The sequence below is a fragment of the Argentina silus genome, assembly GCF_951799395.1.
Source record: "Argentina silus genome assembly, chromosome: X".
Taxonomy (NCBI): Eukaryota; Metazoa; Chordata; class Actinopteri; order Argentiniformes; family Argentinidae; genus Argentina; species Argentina silus.
The window spans coordinates 32,199,739-32,212,409 of record NC_139653.1 but is presented as its reverse complement, the minus strand read 5'-3'; the positions used below and the strand labels follow the sequence as shown (position 1 = coordinate 32,212,409).

The following is a 12,671-nucleotide window of genomic DNA, read 5'->3' as shown; positions in this document are numbered from 1 at the left end:
TTTTACTGCATTCACATTCACCTTAATTGATTGTGTTGGGAGAGAGTAGCCTTCAAGTAGGCCTAAGGCTACATGAACTAACTGTGATAATCAGTGAATATAGAGTATAGACTTTGCAATCAGGCCACCTTGCATTTGTTACTTTTCAGTGGTGGATCCATTTTGTTCGGTAGTATTAAGGATTAAGAATTAATTCAATTGAAAAACGAACGTTTGTTTTTAATTTGTTATTCATTGTTTTGATTTTGATGACTAAATCGCTTTAACCAACACAAACCACAGCGTCATGCAATGTTTGTAAATGTAATTCACAGAGATTATTATTATTATTATTATTATTATTATTATGATCATTATGATCATTATGATCATTATTATTATTATTGCAGTTAGGCTATTATTATTATTATTATTATTATTATTATTATTATTATTATTATTATTATTATTATTATTATTATTATTATTGTACTAGACCTATTATCTTGGCGGTTGTTGACATAGGTCTAAACGGCCTATCCGTTATCGAATTATTTAGGTTACAATGCCAGTAGCCTAAAATGTTTTAAACGTTACCCGGTATTTCAAACATCACCATGCGGTTTAAGTATGTTCCTTTTCACTTGCCAAGGAAACTGACGTCATTCAAAGATGTATTATTAACCCGCGATTTTTCTTCTGGCTTTATTACAACCAACTGTTGTCAAATACCTGCTGGCTACCGTAAAATAAAACCACCTAAAAGCGCGTGCCATCTCAATTTCGGAGTGAGAACGACGCAAATTAGGCTGCATTCCGTCCAAGTCATTCTAAAGTTAACATTTGGCCAAAAATTACAATTCTCTAACCAAAATAATGCATAGGCATCAAGGTCCATATGACTACTTAAAACAAAGAACATAATACTTGTTGGTAATTTAACACAAAAATACTTAACTACTTTAAGTTGTATTATATCATTTAATTATTCGAGTTTCAACTTTTAATCAAACAGTCTTAAACAATCGGAATTGTTTCATTGGTGCCGCCTGTGGGAAAACACATATAGGCCTATATTAATCAAATACAAATGCATCGAAAGCAAATTAGAAAGCATAAAAGCGGTCTGGGATACACAAGCACAACACTTCCAATTATGAGGGAAAACATTTAAACTAGAAATGCAAGATAATAAGTCTACAACGGGTTTAATCCGAAATTGTGGGGACTGGTAAGAACTTGTCTAAAAATAATTCATATTTCCATGATACAAATTGTACAAATTAAACAGACTAGTTTTACTATTTTGTTAATAGAGTTCATGGTCATCCATCTTCAACAAAACGCTTCGCAACAATCAACATAATCATGCTAATGACCGGAGGCGCTAACATTGAACATCTTAAAGTCCATTGTAAGTCCTTATTTTAAAGAACAGTTGCAGATACAGAAAATTTAAGTGATCACTCACACTCATCAGTTGGCAAGTGCAACTCCCATTGGTGTCAGGTTGTATATTTTCCATGTATTTTCCACTTTCAGGGACTTAGTTTTGGTTGGGCAGGGAACCATCCGCTGTGCTCCACATTTTCTATTCATTTGAACAAGGTATTTCTTCCTACAGAGAGTTTAATTAACCAATTTTTTTTGTCATCCCTTTCGATTTGTGCAGGTTCTAATTTACACATTTTTTGGGCTATGATATGAAATATTTTTCACAGATGAAAATTAGAATAAAAACATGTACCAATTAATTTCTAGGATTGCTTTCCCAACACACTCCTAAAATAATCATTTGTTAATTTCAGATGGCTCATTTTTGAGAGACCACTGAGGTAACCTCAAACAGCATAGTGTCAAGTTTACACTTTGAAATGGCAGCCTGTACAGAAATGATAATTGTTTTTCCAAGCAGTAGAGGTAAATATAACTCACTGGAGACCCTGTTGTAGATTACAGCCACCATGTTCAAAGTGTGAAGGATTATGGGGAGGAAATATGTAGCTCTGCATGGGAAAGCTCTTTTGCATGGGCTCTTTTGAGTTTGATGGCTTGATCAAAGAGAGAAGATGAAAACAACTGTGAAAGGCTGCTGCTGTCTGTGTAACAGAGTTGGGGGTGTGGGGTTGATGGGAGAGGGATGAAAGAGGGGAGGGGGGGAGTACTCTGGCACCAGTGAACCCTGCAACCTGAGTGCAAGGATCTGGGTCTGATGGAAGCAGGCTCTTGGGCTAGAGGGGGTGAAAGGAAGGGGGGGTTTGGTGGATCATTTTATGGACATGCTTCTATATAAGTCCACACAGGAGCAGCCACTGAGTGGCCCTCTAATCCACCCGCTCTAGGGCCTGAGACGCCAAGCAGATCAATCAATTAAAACAGTTATGCCACAGCCAGGGTGGGTAATAACAGCCTTCCCAGTACTGGCTTTTGACATAGAACCGAGGATACTCTTCATTAGAAGCACTTCCAAGCATCAGGATGGAATCTGACACTTGCTAGATTAAAAGCAAGACAAAGGGTTTAGTGGAGTGGGTGCAAATGCACCTCCACTTTTAGAACCCGGAGCTTTATTGGGGATGTACATGTTGATACATAACGGGAGCCGTTGTTAGCGGCCTAAGCACTTTCGGAAGGGTAGATTATGACCTCAATGTGGACATGAAGGGATTTCGGCAGTAACTTTGTTGTAATCAACCCTCTGGACAGACGACAAAGGAGCATCACAGCAGCAGCGCTAATTGTAACATGGGATACTATGCATGGGTTGAAATACAACCAGTGTTACTAATTCTATGGCTGATCAATGGTTCATAATCATATCCAAAAGTGACCAATATTTTGAACTGTTCAACCCTACATTCTTCAGTTTGTACTACGTACATAACATTTAACTCTGTTGCTGTCCTTACTGAAAAAGTAACATTTCTGAGAATAACATTGTATCACAATCTACATAAGGCTTTAGTAAAGTTTATCTAAATATCCAAATCTATAATTACATGATTAGGCTAAGTTTGTCCAAGCCTTTATTGTGAAGAGCTCAACTTTAAAGCCCTGTTGTGTGATGTAAAAGGTGGTGATAGATAAGTATCTCATATATAGACATTTTAAACGGACATAATGCTGCAGGCAGCAGGCTTGGTTATCTTTGTCTTCTTAATTGATTAAATAAAGGGGTGTGTGTGTGGCGCCACCTGCAGATTACCTCATAACCCACTCCACATGCATATTGGTTACACATGGTCCATTTTTAGAAAGGTAGATGGAGAGAGAGAGAATGATTGACATCTGGAGTGTCTTGCGATGGAACCGTAAAGATGTGTATGGGGAGATCGTTTATATAGCGGCGGGCTCAAGCACATTGTACTCAGTTCATTTATAACCACTCGGAACACACTGAGGCTTGAAGGCTATCACTCTTGCTAAGAATACTGAAGTAAGTCTGTTTGGAAAAGCAAAAAATGCATCAATAAAACTAATGTGGTCGAGGACATCCTACTCTCATTGGTTTCAGTTTTGACAATATTTTGTGACTAATATTTTGGCACGGTGTGAAAGCCCATTGTACACAGTGGAACATCATACACTGTCAAGCCGAGTTGAGACTCCCATCCCCTGGGCAATCAATACTATGTGAACTGGTCTCACCCCTAAAACTGTATTACAAAAAGCAACAATTGTGTGTGCTATGCTGCATCTGAAAATGTCACTAAATTATATTGCGACAATAAAGCTTCCCCCTATATATGCAAACAGACACAAAAACTACAATTATGCAATTATGTAATGTGGAAGTAGTAATTCAACAGGTACATGGAATTGGTTAGATATCTTACAATTGTATGGCATTCTCAAATTATTTGTAATAAAAAAACACAGTATGTAAAAATCATCATATTCCTAATTTTCAGCACTGTAACAATAATCTGAAAATAGACATGTCGCCCTATAGAGGAAATGTTGCTGGTGGGATTCAGTCATCCCTGAACAATCAGTATAACTGAGTTATCTTTTTTTTTCTTTTTTTTTTTACTGAAAATACCTGAGGAATCAAACACTAAAAAAATTGGAGCACCATACCATAAGAAAAGAAATTAGCATAGTAGAGCAACAATCCTTGACATGAATGTGTTAATTTCTTAAACGCCTTGAATCTTTTTCAAATCCATACCAAACATTTATAAAAGTAATCAAAGCTTTGTCATGCTGACACAGCCCAGAATATTATTACGAGTATCATCCTTTGCAAATGTTTAACTGGTTGTGTTTAAAAAAAGACATCTCCTGAGCATTTAATAGTTTTCTTTTCCTAGCATAACTGATAAATCTGTTCAGAGCTGGGTTTACACAATGGGTTGGTGGAAAATCCTGAATAAAAAAAAAAAAAGAACTGAACAATTTATATATATATATATTTTTTTTTTTAAAAGTGAAAAGTATTCTTAAATTCCCATAGTGATTCAGTATCTTCTCCATCGGCCATCTCTGGAACCGTCCTTCCACCGGTCAGATTGGTCTCTGCTACGGCCGCCACTCTTGTCGTCATGGTGATAATAGTCACCTCGCTGGCCACGATGGTGGCGGTTGGAGCCTGAGTCATCAGAACCGGAGTAGCGCTGGTCCCTGCTGTGGTGGCTGCTGTCCTGCTGGTTAACCTCCCTGTGGCCCCTCTGTGATAAACTGTCCTGCTGCCAGGAGCCGCCACCACGGCCTCCACCTCCACCTCCACGTGGTGGTTGCTGCTGGAGTCCGATGGGCAAGCCTCCGCTCATCTGCTGAAGCTGCTGCAGCTGCTGGACCTGGAGCTGCCACATGTTGTTCATCTGTGAGGACAAAAGTGCATTACCAATACTGAACAACATAGCATGGTCATGTCTTACCACAGTCATTGATAATGTTTCCATGTGCATACATGTCACTATTAGATAACAGAAAGGGGTGCAAAAGATTCTGTGAGTGGATGGCAGAAAGCTCACCAAGGCTTGTCTCTGCAGACTATCAGGAGAGGAGAAGGACCTCTGGAGGTGCTGAGGGGGTGAAAATGATGGAGATCCCATCTGGTCTGGTGTCTTGTCATACCTGGAAATATAGGAGACAATACATTCCATGTCAGTTACAAATGAATGAAGCAGCTATTGATGCAATCTGACAAATGAGCAACATCTTGACACATCACAAGAACATAACATAAGTCCCATTCACTATTTCATCATGGAAGCTAAAGCAGGAATTGTAACAAGTCAATCATTCTTTCTAAGAATTAGGCATGGAGTTTAGCTAGCTATATAATTGAATGAGCCATTTTACCTGCCCCCATGTGGATTGGGAGTATTCACAGGGCTTGGATTCTGGGAGTTCCCTGTACTGTTTATGTGACTGCTTCCTGAAAAATAAATCAATGGGGATGAAAAGTTAAGTCCTAGACCGAGTTAACTGATGACATCTTTCTGACGGTAATGATAAGGCTAATGGTAAGGCTAGTCGGATAGCATCCTTCCCTATACAGTCCTATATGAACAGATAGTCAGAGACTTTGTCATGTATAGAAATAAAAATTACCCCGCCAAGCCAAAGTTTGTAAACTAATTTAACAGCAAGTAAAGGGACGAGCTAACAAATTCCGAGTTTGACCTAACGCTAACTCCCTTAGCTCGCTTCCGTAAACCGCTCGAGTAGTTGAAAAGTGCGTTTATTTATTTTTTTGGAAGGCACATTTAGTAAGCTTTATACCCGTCAAAGAACAAAACCACCAGAGGAACAATCAGAGTGGGTGAACGAAGGACTGTATTACAAACTGTGGCTTGGCGGGGCCATTTTTATTTCGATACATGACAAAGTCTCCGACTCCATCTGTCCACATGGAGGAGATGCTATCGGGCTAAGGTAAGGCTAGTTGTATTGTTCCCAACTGTTACCTGCTCTGAACTGTACTTTGAGAGTTCTTCCGAACAGTGTTGTCCCGTTGAGGAGGTTCATGCCATAAGGTACGGACGCCTCATGCTTAAAACAGATAAACCCAAAGGCTTTCTGTTTTCCATCATTGTCCTTCGGTATTTTCACTCTGATAAGAGGTCCTGCCTGTATCACACAGAGACAACAATCACATCTGTGAAGAAAGTCCGCTGTGTCATGATAATGATAACGTTGGCTAGCTAGCTGTGTCAAGCTACTGATAATATATATTGATATATGATATATGATATTGATAATCAATTTGATGTTTGGCCTGGGTCCGCTGCGCTATTATCGAAGAAGCTACTTGTGGCGAGAGTCGTATTGGATGCGTAACACAGCAAGCTAGCACTGCATGAGGAAACGTTAGGTATACATTGATATGCATAGCTATTGACACTGAACTGTGGACATTTCACGCATCCCTTGCCATTATTGATTGGTGTGTTGCATGTGTCATTAGCTAGCAAGCTAGCTAGCTAGGTTAACCAGCTAGTATTCATACCTGTAAAAATAGCTCAAACAATAGTTCCTCTGTTACTTTTGGATCCAAATTTCCAACAAAGAGAGTCCGATCTGCTTCATCCGCTATTCCCATTTCGTTCAAATTGAAGATACACCGGTAAAACACTTAATGTATTGTTAACAAAAACTAAACCTGCGGTTCTTATAGAGATGTCCCGTGAGACTACCGCAAAGCAATGTTTTGCCGTGAACAGTCAGCTGGAGTCGTAAACATTATGTGTTGCGACATGTCCTTCAGTTTATGAAAAAATAGGACATACCTACCTTTGCTTATATTGGGCAGTGTCTGAATGCTCATACTGCCTACTTACTAAAAGTATATAGTGCATAATAACCGTATTACGTGCTATTTAGGCCATACTGTTTATTAAACGTGTATGCAGCAGACACATTTTAACATACTACATCATACCAAAGCTGATCGTCATCTGTAACTCAACCATGCTGTTGCCCTTACCTGCTCCATAGAGAGCCAAAGTCGGCTCCGCCTCTTTTATTTTTTGGTACCAGTAGTGCATGTCTCTGTTCTCTGTTCCTCTTTAGCTGGATTTCTTACCTGTATTATAATGATTGGTTCAAAGCATGCTCCCCGGCCAATATAACGTGTTGTGTCCTGAACAGTCAAGTCTGACAACATATGTGTGAACGTGTGAAGTGTACAACAAAAAAGTTTGGAGTTAGTAACCAGCGAAGAGCTCTAATGAACAATTTATAGGCAGGACAATATAATATATTGCCTATATTTTGGTCTCAGGTGGTCAACTGCCACGGAACGCAGCAGTAGGTCAGAACACTATCGCGAGTCAATAGCAAATTAACTGATTAGAACTCGCACTGCAGCCTCTGATACCTCACGTTACTTAGAATTCCATTTCACTTGGTGGCACCGAACAATCTCGGCACTCTTGCTTTTATTGTTTAAAGTGACGGGATGTTATCAGAAGCTACTAAAGACCTATCACTATCATTTGAGAGTACACAGACAGCCCCTTCTTACTTGTAGTTGAGCTAAAACGTGCATATCAAGAAAATGCATATGGATTCAGTTCAAAGGTTTTGCAGCGTTTATTTCCATTGAGATTAACAGAGTACGCTATCCTCACACGCTTTCATTGGAAAGTAGAGTTTGTCTTCTTTAAAATTATGTGCTGCTAAAACAATGCTTTTTTATTCATTCATTTATTTATTTATTAATAAATAGCTTTAAATGTCATGCATTTGTGTTTTTTTCCCATTAGAACCAATGAACTTTTCCAAGATTCTATGAAGGATATTCACCATAGTCAGTTTTTTGGGGTTATATTTTGATTGGTCCAAAGAAACCGTCCAATATTACATTAGTTTAGAGTTCTCCTGCATCCATTAGATATATTTGAACGGAAATCAATTAATTGACTTTTGAGATAACCGCCTCCAAACACCATCAGAGCAGCAATTCAGTCCACCAGAGAGGCATTGTGACACGGGAGATTCAGCAAAGCATGAGCTCGCGCCAGCTATTTCTTCATAGCATAAACTGAGGACTGCTATTTCCTTTTATGAATTCACGCTACTAACATGATCCGAGCTATACAGACTCATCAAGTTTTCGCGCTGAGGATACGGGCTAGTATGTAGTTTGATCTCCACCCAATCAAAATTCACGCAGTACTCGGTTACGGTTTGCATAGATATTGCTGTAATATAGCTATAACCGTATTAATGCTAAAAAATAAAATAAAAAAAGCGAACTTGGCTTACAATATATTTCAAGACCCCTTATATCGTTTATGACAAATATGAAAATAACCTACATAAGTTGTTGGTCAAAAGGAATACATATACAATTACAGCTTAATTACCATATTTAACCTGGTCTCCTTTGACTCATCATAATAGGCGCAGACAAAACGAAAACTACCACTTAATTGCAGACTACAGAAATGTGTTTAACATAGCTGCATAATCTTTTTGAATATGCATACTCGGGTACGTGAGTGACATAGCAAGACCAAATTTGTCTCCGCACGCACTACCACTTGTTCATCATCCCTCTCTCCAACATGCTTAATCATGGCCAAAATATTAAGTTGTGATCAGCTGCATACATCCAGCCGTACAGGAGTGAAGGCTCAGGACACCGACTTCTCTTTTCTCCCATTTATTGTGGATAGGCTGATAACAGTGGATATGTTGAATGACAGGTGTAAAACAGCGACGACTAGCGGCTGAAAGTGGTGACATATTCAACACTCGTGTTCAAAATTACGAATATAACTCAACACTATTACAAATTAATATTACTTTATTTGTAATATTTATAATAATAACATTGTATTGCTATTTTAGGCCGGAATCAAATTATTTTACGTTATAAAAAGTAACACCTCAGGTTCAGTGATGACGTCTCCTGTTAACATTTTTACGAAAAAATGATATCCTTGCTTGCTGTCCTGTAGGGTTGACATGGCATTAATAACAGTTTTGAACAGTCAAATCTTTGTATTCATCGCATGTGCATCATATTGGAGGCTCTTTATTGAATTTACTAGGACTAAAATTGGAAAGGACTTCCTGAATATTGTGCAGTTAATTCATAATACATTCAAAGGCAAATGTAGTATGACATCTTGGCATTTTATACATACTCAACTAATCTAATTCTAAACTTGTATTCTGCAAACGCCTACTAAATAGGTTGCAGTAGGAGCATTCAGACACGGCCAATGACTTAAAATCCTACAGTGACAATTATTACTGAGAACCTGAATTATTCAACAACTTGGCTATTGGTCAATGAGGAGCAATATTTTTATTTTAGGCCTACTGTCTACTATCTTCATCTTTCCTCATTGGTAGAATTAGCCCTACTACTGTGATATGTAAGGTTCCCTGAGGTGAGCCTCCCTGATGCTGTGAGAAATAACTGTTCCCTGCTCTGACTTGCCAGTGGGCATGGTGTGAAACCAATGCCTTGGCTGGTGATAACTCCCTCTATGGGGACCTGTGACATTTCCTGTAGCAAATACCCTTACTGCTCTAGAGGAGAGGGGCTGATGAATCAGATCGACTGGCTGCGCAGAGGCTACTGTGTGCATAGGTCCCCTCATCCCCTAGAAGTTTGACAGTGCATGCTGATAAGAATTTCCTGGACAAGTACTTGCCCCAGTGCATGAGATTGTATCACTGACTCAAGTGCCCCTGGTGATGGCAACATCATTGAGTGTTGAGGTCAAACAAGCTGTGCGAAAAGCTTGACCTCCACTGAAATCAGATGGCTTGCATGCTATATAAATTAGATTAATTAAAAGTCTAACGATTTGCCCTTCATCCTTGGAGAACACCCACATATTGTAGCCATGTCAGCCTATTGGGCCCAAACTGGAGCCTAACAAAAGGGGGTACAGACGGTTAAGGTACATTTCTGTTCCCCAGGGTACAAACAGATGATTATTGGTGGTACTGATCTGTACATTTTGGTACTGATTTCTGAGAATAATAATGTATTTCTGATAATCAATTAAGAAGTGGTTCTGCTTGTATTATGTCCAGACCTGGTTTCAAGTACTGTTTTGAAATCTTTTAAATACTTTTTTTTGTTTGCTTTAGCCTACCTGGAGTACCAAGGTGTCATTGAGACTCTTTTGATCCAAATGTCCTGAAAGAATTACATACGCATTTCTTGTAATCTGCAATTTTCACAAGGCAGCATCCTATTGTCATCATTCATAATGAACCAATAAAATCTATAGTTTAAAACTAAAACTTACAGTTTGTCATTTTATGGGAATCACATGCACATTTGCTTATGGTAAGTAACACCTGATGTATTGGCACTTTCACACAAAACATTTATTATACATATTATATTTAGTTTATTTTGTCATTTGGCAGCAATACAAAATGTAAAACATAAAACCCCCACCTGTGCAATAGTCTTTGATGACTAAGGCACTTGAATCTATTTTTGGTCCCAGGATAGCCATTAGCCCATATATCTCCCTGATGCCTTTTCCTTTTTATAACATTGGATGGAATTCAGGAGAGCACCACAGAACCAATGTAGCCTGCTCACAGTGGAAACGAGGTAAAGGAGGTGGAAAATTAAGGAAAGTGGAGAACAAAACAGATACTGTACTAGTCCTGCTGAGCTTGTGTGTGAGACAGAGCAGTAAATCCATTGAGATACTTAAAGAAAAGCTCAGAGGAAAAAATAAATAGAGGGCTGCCCTGTGCATTTTTATTTCATACTAACATAAATGATTATTATGTTCACTACAAGACCTTTATTGCATTAAGGAATGATACATGTACCACAATTTGAGTCTCTGATTGAACCGTCATATAAATATAAATATTGTCATAATTCCAATTGAAAAAGTATAATATAAATAATTAGGATTAGGGTTAGTATTATTCAAGGTTATGGCATATAGTAGTATAAATAGGGGAGTTCACCCATTGCTTCTTTGAAGTATAGCAGTAGATGGCAGTGTTGATCTGCTGATTTTCTTCCCAGAGACTGAGAATGCTGACTGTATACTTATGAAGAGCACAGACTTCAATGGAAAGAGGCAGATGCACTTTTGAGGTTTACCCTCACTGACTGCACCCAGAATTTAATTTCAAGTCAGAAATTCGGAAATACAAGATTCCATACGAAATCCATTTGAACGGCCCTCCAATTCGTAGTGGAAACTCGGGTATCATCCTCGAGCTCAGAGTTTCCGACTTGTAGTTCTCTGACGTCATGTCAACAAGTAACCGCGAGCATGGCAGAAGCTTACGCTAAGTGAAGTGGAAATATGTTGAATACACAAATCTAAGCTGTTGAATACACACTGTCGTTTGTTTTCTTGAATGAGATTTGAGTTTTGGAGAGTTGTAAAAACGACTTGAATACGCAGAACTCGGAGGTGCGAGATAACAGGTGGAAACTCACAGAGCTACAGATTTCTCAGTATGAATGAGGTGTATTATGTTGAAATGTGTCGCTTAACGCATACATGTATGGTTAGTATGTAGTAGGGACTTTTAGTCCAGTATGAGCCTTCAGACACGGCCAATATCTAATTTCTCGTTTGAGATTTTGGGGGCGAAGGAATTAAAAAGAGGGGAGAGGAGTTGCCCTCTAAACCTTTTGCTGTTGCTCCACCTATGTCGCCCATGACGATCCTCCTCTTTTCGATGCTGGCTTTTCGCAGGTGAGCAGTGTGCATTTAATTAGTGGGCTTGCTTCAAGTCCAACTTTTGTTATTGCTCATATTTATTCTTCTTATTAGTGGGCTTGTTTCAGCAAGTCCAACTATTGTTATTGCTCATACTTCTTCTTCTTCTTCTTCTTCTTCTTCTTCTTCTTCTTCTTCTTCTTATTATTATTATTCCAATTATTTATATTTTTTGGTATGCTACTCCTCCTACATCCTTTAAGCTATTCACACCAACCAAACTTTAAAACGTGCAGAGAGGTCTAACTTGAGCTGCTTACATTTATATTTTTCACACTCATTAATACTTCAGTTTTTTGTAACTCAAAAACTCATATCTTTTAACATAGTCTAATGTTGATTTAGGCCAACAGTGTGAGAGCCCCATTGTTACTGCAACTGCTATGGAACTTTCACAACTCTTGAATGAAAACAGCAGGAGACCTGCAGAACACAGTCTTAGAATGCTTACACAACAATGCATTCTCTTGGCTACCAGTTCTACCCCAGTAAAACCACTCTCAGCCACTCCACCAACCAACTGTACCACTCTCAACCACTCAAACAATCAACTCAATGGTAAATGATAGAGAGAGAGAGTAGAGAAAGAAAAAGACAGGCTACATGGTCTATCAACTGTACTCTCAGCTCAGATGAGAACCTCACAACAGGACAAAGAAAAGAGACAGAGCTTTGCCGTACATACTGCTTTTATATCCCTCTACAACCACAGTATTTGAATTAGGAGCTGTTTGCAAGGAGACCAATCAGAATTCATCCTATCAATTATATACAAATGACACCACAATTTTGACACCTTCCAGAGCATAGAGAGATTACAGCCAACTGTCCCAGCTGGGGAAGGGGGGCAGAATTGTTCTCCCTTCAAACATACTATCTATCTAACGTTCTATCTTTCCAACTTTATATCTATCTAACCTTTCAACTACCTGGACATCATCCTTGACTCAGTATAACCTATACTGATTAACCTCTTAATTGTTTTGATCTTTCTATACCTCCCCTCTC

The 12,671-nt window shown here is 38.7% G+C and overlaps 1 protein-coding gene across 1 annotated transcript; it reads right to left on the bottom strand.

The window, feature by feature from the left end:
• Positions 1 to 3,751: 3,751 nt before the first annotated feature.
• On the bottom strand, positions 3,752 to 6,612 carry rbm7 (RNA binding motif protein 7). Its single transcript, XM_083696341.1, has 5 exons — positions 6,437 to 6,612; positions 5,895 to 6,057; positions 5,287 to 5,362; positions 4,956 to 5,058; positions 3,752 to 4,802 (listed from the first exon to the last, which is right to left on the bottom strand). Exons 1-5 carry the CDS (start codon positions 6,527 to 6,529, stop codon positions 4,440 to 4,442), a joined length of 798 nt encoding a protein of 265 aa, XP_083552467.1. The 5' UTR covers positions 6,530 to 6,612; the 3' UTR covers positions 3,752 to 4,439.
• Between the last annotated feature and the right edge of the window lie 6,059 nt (positions 6,613 to 12,671).